This window comes from Mus pahari, chromosome 2 (genome assembly GCF_900095145.1).
Source record: "Mus pahari chromosome 2, PAHARI_EIJ_v1.1, whole genome shotgun sequence".
Lineage (NCBI taxonomy): Eukaryota > Metazoa > Chordata > Mammalia > Rodentia > Muridae > Mus > Mus pahari.
The window spans coordinates 158,583,344-158,589,927 of NC_034591.1; the positions used below are offsets into that span (position 1 = coordinate 158,583,344).

The following is a 6,584-nucleotide window of genomic DNA, read 5'->3' on the forward strand; positions in this document are numbered from 1 at the left end:
TCCTGCTTCTCCCTGTCCTAGAGTCTGCTCTCCTGCTTCTCTCTGCCCTAGAGTCTGCCCTCCTGCTTCTCCCTGTCCTAGAGTCTGCTCTCCTGCTTCTCCCTGTTATCTTTCTGCCCTCCTGCTTCTCCCTGTCATCTTTCTGCCCTTCTGTTTCTCCCTGTCATCTCTCTTCCTGTGCTTGGCCATCCTTTGCCAGGTCTCTCTCCTAACTTCCTCTGCAGCACACTGAGCTCGCTCGCTCTTCTTTCTCATAGTTAGTCCTGTGTCATGAGCACTTCCTTCAGCCTTCTCTTGGGACCCCCTGGCTGGGTAAGAATGTGGCTTGCTCCCTTACCTTCTATAGGACTCTGTTCATGTGCTATTTGGACAGGTGGCCTCAGGCAGCAATTTTATCAAAGCATGACTTTGCAATCCCCTACTTTGTACTTTCCAACCCTCATCAAAAGGTCCAGTAGCTCACTGGGGTGGGGGTGGGGGATTAGGTCCTTCAAAACTTCTAATAACTAAATCAGAGCCTGATTGATACGGATTTGTTGAACAGATAGCCATGGACTAAAGCTCAGAATCTGCAGGGAGGGCTGATATGTCAGGTCAAAATACCTCAGTGTTTGTAAGGTCCATAACGATTAGTGCATGCAGAGGGATGGCGTCCTACGCTGGGTGAGAACCATACATGAGTCTGGGAATGCTGACTTCATCGCTGTCTCTGTCTCTGTCTGTCTGTCTGTCTCTGTCTCTGTCTCTGTCTGTCTGTCTGTCTCTGTCTCTGTCTCTGTCTCTGTCTCTGTCTGTCTGTCTGTCTCTCTGTCTCTGTCCCTCTCTCTGTCTCTGTCTGACTCTCTGTCTGTCTGTCTGTCTCTCTCTGTCTCTGTCTCTGTCTCTGTCTGTCTCTGTCTGTCTCTCTGTCTCTGTCTGTCTGTCTGTCTCTCTCTGTCTCTTTCTGTCTCTCTGTCTCTGTCTGTCTGTCTGTCTCTCTCTGTCTCTGTCTCTCTGTCTGTCTCTCTGTCTCTGTCTCTGTCTCTGTCTCTGTCTCTGTCTGTCTGTCTGTCTGTCTCTCTCTCTCTCTCTCTCTACATATATATATATATATATATATAGATAGATAGATAGATAGATAGATATATGATATCTATATATACATATATATTGGATTATCTATCTATCTATCTATCTATCTATCTATCTATGTCTTTTCTTGTGTGGGAGAGGTGGCAGAACAACCTGGATATTGTTCTTCTAATGCTTCCCACTATCCTTTTGGGAACTGGGTCTTTCTTTGTTCAGAGACTTTCCAAGTAGATTAGGCTGACTGGTCAACTGGCCTTAGGAAACCACCCGTCTCAGCACTGGGCTTACAAGCATACGTCACCACACATGTTTTTCTTAAGAGGGGCCTCAAAGACTGAAGTCGGGCCTCATATGAAGGAGTCAAGCAGTTGACAGAGCGAGCTAACTCCAGAGCTCCTTCCTCTAATCTTACAGAAGAGGATCTATGAGTGCAGAGTTGGGTTGCTAATGCCTGTTCGAGACAAATGGCCAGACTGGGAGAGCATCTTGGGTGCCAGAAGCCTGGCCTGCACCTGTCCTGAGGTCACTCAAGGCTATGGAGGAAGCATCGCCAGGCATCTCTGCCACAGGAAAGCACTTTTGGAAAGACCTCAGGGTTATTTTATAAGGTTCCAAGAAGAATGCCAAAGACCTTGGGGAAAGAAAACATTCTAGAATATACTGATGACACTCATAGATGGGCCAGAATGTATGACGACATGAGCAAAAATCCATTTCTATTCTAAAGAGCAAGCTGCCCTCAGGTCCCCCAAGGCAAGCAGGGGACCTGTTCAAGGTGAGCCCTTCTGCTGATCTACAGTGTGACTTGGCTGATGGTATGGGAAACTCAAGGACAAAGATGGCCTACTACTGTCACAGAATGTTGTCAGAACTCTTCACAGGGCTAAAGAAAGAATATAGGTGCATCCAATAATAGCATGAATACATCTTAAAGGGAAACGATCCTAAGGCATTTTACTGAAAATTAACATGTAATGGACATGGTGGGCTCAGCACTTGGGCCGGTGAGCCAAGAGGGCTAAGAATACAGGACAGTCTGAGCTACACTGTGAGACATATCAAAATAATAATAATAATATAAAATAATGACAATAATAATAATAATAATATAAAATAATGACAAAACAATAAGAATGATGATAATATAAGTAGAAAAGTAATGAAAAAGAAAATAAAAGAATAAAAACATTAACACCTCACTTACCAAAAAAGAAAACAACAGTAAGAACCACAACAAAACACAAAACAAAACAGATTCATTTCTCATGAATGAATAGAGGTGCAGGCGAAGAAGTTCCATGTGTGGAGAATGCCCCGTGCCATTCAAATCATGTTCCTGGACATGACTTACTTCAAAGCTCCATTCCATTCCCATTTCTACCCAGGGTAACACACGTTAGCCCCCTTCCTCCCACTGCTCAAACCCCATGACCATCATTCTCCATTCAGAGCTTCTCACTCTATGTTCATGGTTGTTATCCACACTGCCTGGCTTAGAGTGTCCTTTATATGTAAATATAAAACAACGTGTAGGAGCCACATCAGGTAATTTTGTGCTTCCCCATTAGAACCCCGACTCCCTGTTTGAAACCTATCGATCCTTCAAAGCAAATTTACCTGCCGCCATTATTAGCCATTCTTTTTCAAAATGTTTCTACCTTCAATGTTTTCTGAGTTTTCCATTGTTTGTTCACCCTGCCATTTTACAGCTACATACTGATTACTTTGTGTGGGTTTTGTGGACTTACTGTAGCTATCCAGTGCCATGGTGGACTGTCATGCCTCACTACCTCCTTCCTCTATATGACCCCTGCCTTCCCATCTCTTCCCTACAGCTCTCTTTCTCATATTCCCATCTGTTTATTTTGTTCTGTGACCCAGGGGTTCTGTGTGAGTATGAGCTCGGAGCTGTGGACTGGAGCTAGGTAGGCTCAATAACAGGCACACAGGTGAAGATACTGACTGCCCCTCCCCCAGCCTCTATCAATAGTCAACTGTTCAGCAGGAAGAGGCTAGGCGCCAGCAGCCCCTCACACATCCATTTGTGCTTGTTTGTAGGAAGCAGTGCACATAATCACAGTTGGGCGAAGTTCACCATCACAATGGTTATGTCAGTTGTAGAGGAGGACATTGTACAGGGTTGTTTTCTGTGACTGCCCTAACCCACTCAGTAAAACTATAATTAAAGGCTGGAAAGTGTTTGGTATGGAATGTTTAGGGACTAAAAGCATTCGATGTCAGTGGCTTTTGTTTTGTTTGGGTTGTCCGTGTCTGGATTTGTTTTTTAGCATCTGTGCATTCATTCTAAGATGTCTTTGGAGAGGTGAGGTAAATCTAAAATGTCATTTTTGAATATGTCTTAAACATCTTGGGTCCATGCCCTTAGGATCATTGTGCATGCCATGTTCTGTGCTCCTGGGCTTTGAGTGGAACCCAGCTGACTCTAGGTGGCACGTTTTCCATGGATGCCATCATACTGGTGATAAGTAAGTTTGGTGGAGCCATAGAAGTGGGATAGGCTGACCATCCTACCTAGGAAACCACGAACTGACATGCCTGAAATGCTCCCAAACCCCAAAGTAGCTATACAGTTCATTTGATCTCCGGTTAGAGGGGGTCTTTGCTTCTTCTCTTCCTTTACTTTCTAGGGACTGAGGGGGGCCCACTATGCACCTTTCTCTACTGAGAACAGCATTGACCAGGAACAAGCCGAAGCTGGCTGAGAATCCGTCCTCTGTCCCCAACCTCTCTCACCTGCTCTTGTTGCTGCTTGGCCAGCTCCATCTGCTGACGCTGTTTCTCTATCTGAGATGCAGCCAACTTCTTCTGCTCATCGTGGGCAGCCAGGAGTTGCTCTCGCAGGCTGGTCAGCTGATTGATCATACCCATGAGCTGCCGCTCCTTCTCAGCGAGGCTCTCAGGAGTCCCTGAGAGGAACACAATGGGAAGACACATAGAATAGAGAAGGCAGCCACGTTTCCATGAAAATGATTCTGCACCAGAGGGAACTAGATCAAACTACCTGATGGGTCCTGATTGGTAACGCACATATATGTATCTTCTTTTAGATTTTCCTTCAACAAGGAAAAGGGATTGCTGCTTACTTATCAAAGATACCAGAACCAGGCTGAGGAGATGGCTCAGTTAATGAAGTGCTCATTCGGCAAGCCCATGGACATGAGTTTGATGCTCAGCTCCTACCCAGAATGTCCGTGCAGGAATCAAAGCTTACTGTGGAGATGGAGACTGAATGATCCTAGGTGCTTTCTGAACAACAAATCTAGCCAGTCAAAGTCCAGGTTCATGGAGAGACAGCAAGGTGGTAAAAGGGAGGGTGAAAATAAGTGAGATAGACATCCACTGGGGTCAACATCTGCTCTCTATAAGCATAAGCACACCTGTGTACACGTGCCAACTCATGTGTATGTGCACAAATGTACACACAAAGACACATGTACACACACATGCACATACAAACACAAAGGATGCAAGAATGAGCAGACATTCTGACATTTTACAGTAAATGACCCATGGCTTTTGTATCTTTTATGAGTAAATTACAAATTGCTGGCGAGAGTCTTTTGATTCTGAGGTTCTATGTTAGATAGACTTACAGGAGATAAAAATATGCCTGAGCCAGAGTTCTTGCCCTTTACGTTTTGTTGTGAGCAAACAGGCAAGACAAAAGTAAGGGAAATTCATAGCCAAATTATGGTGAGATCAAGGCATTGTCAAGAATAGGATCTGCCTCTATTACACTCTTGCCTCTTGCCGCCTCACTCCCCCTGTCTTCCCATTCCCTTTCCCCCTCTCCACATGATCAGTCTGGCCTCCACTTCTCTACTCTCTCCTTTTCTCTGCCTTTGCATCTGCTACCCTCTTTTTTTTTTTTTTTTTTCCTAATCAAATAGTTTATTTTTCTCTTAAAACACAAAGGCTCTTAACTCACCTTCACACGCACCTCTCCATTCTTTACTACAAAAAAAAAAAAAAAAAGAATCTGCCTTTCATTTTTCCATAAAGCTTTGCTTTATTATTTATGTGTCTATGTATGCTTATATGCACATGAGTGCTGGTACCTCAGGGGTCAGAAGATAGTTCTGGCTCTCATGGAGTTCTAGGAGGTTTGAGCTGATGATGAAGGTGATAGAAACAGAACTGTGATCTTTCTGGAAGAGCAACAGCATTCATAACCACTGAGCCATCTCTCCAATCATCCTTTATTCATAAATCAACCAGGAAGATCAGCATGAGAAATTCTTTATTAGTATAGGGGAAAGACCTTGGCTCCCAGACTGTGGTCCAGTGGCAGCACATGCAGTAATGGGTTTATCGCTGGGCACCACAACCAATGAGGGAGTTTTAAAACATGACTAACTGCATCGCAGATCATCTTCTCATTTTCAAAGCCTGAACAGTCAACAAGGCAACCCTCCAAGTTTGAGAGTATAACAGGTTCCTATTGAGGGGCAAAAGGGGGTTGGCTGATGAGAGCCACCTTAAGTTTACCCCAAATCATACATGAATCTAGAAGCTGACAAGTCATGAAGGTCATTGACGGGAAGTGTGGGGTCCAGATATCTACAAGGCCGATACATCTTAGGTCAGGCTCAGTACTCGGCAGTTCAGCAAAGTGTGCTACACATTGAGATGAGACGAGCTGAATTATTCTTCTAAAACTCCTCAGGAAAAGAAGTGCCCTATGGTAAGGAGCTAGCTAACAGTAAGGCTGGCTGTGCTCCTTAACTTCATTTTTCAATTCAAACAGAAGACAAAGCACTGTTCTAATGATACACTTGCTACCTGTATACATAATTACAGAGACCTGCTCTACCTCAGTCACCCTTGCCAGACAACTGCATCCCTTTTTATGAAGAAAAAAGTTCATTTTAAAAATGGAAGAGTAGCAACAGTGAGTGGATTATTTTCATATCTTTACTTGGAAAAGACACGAATTTTTAAAAATACAGTTTGTAACACATTTCTAAGGAACACATAGGAAGTGATTCGGTGTAGATGGATTTAAGGTAAGAATCAATATTTGTGATATTTCATTACCATTTATTTATTATTTCTATGTGTGTATGTGCAGTTGTGTGTATGCCACAGGTTTTCTCACAGTGTGTGTGTGTGTGTGTGTGTGTGTAGAAGCAAAGACTAACCTTGAATACCATTTTGATCAAATGAATAACTGAACCTAATCCATAGAAACTGAGTTAGATTGGGGAGCCAGAGAGCCCTAGGATCGTCCTATCTCCATTGTCTCAGTGCTACTACTCCTGACCTTTCTGTGGGTACCTGGCATCCAAACTCAGGCCATCAAATCCGTGAGGCAGGCACTTAACCGACTGAGCTTGCTTCCTAGGCCTTATTTATAATATTTCTTATTAGGAACACTTAGCTTTGCTTCGGGCAATTGGTTCCTAGATCACGGCAGTTAAGTTAGCATATCTTAGTGTAAGCGTGACATTACTGTGTATAGTGTATGGTAGCATATCTTAGTGTAAGCGTGA

At 43.8% G+C, this 6,584-nt stretch overlaps 1 protein-coding gene across 16 annotated transcripts in view; it reads right to left on the reverse strand.

The window, feature by feature from the left end:
* The window catches only part of Sox5 (SRY-box transcription factor 5), a 943,592-nt gene that overhangs the window by 187,598 nt on the left and 749,410 nt on the right, over window positions 1–6,584 (reverse strand). For all 16 annotated transcript variants that reach the window (XM_029534576.1, XM_029534569.1, XM_029534568.1 and 13 more), the window contains one exon: window positions 3,826–3,998. In XM_029534576.1, coding sequence (XP_029390436.1) covers window positions 3,826–3,998 — 173 coding nt within the window. The remainder of the gene's footprint in view (window positions 1–3,825; window positions 3,999–6,584) is intronic.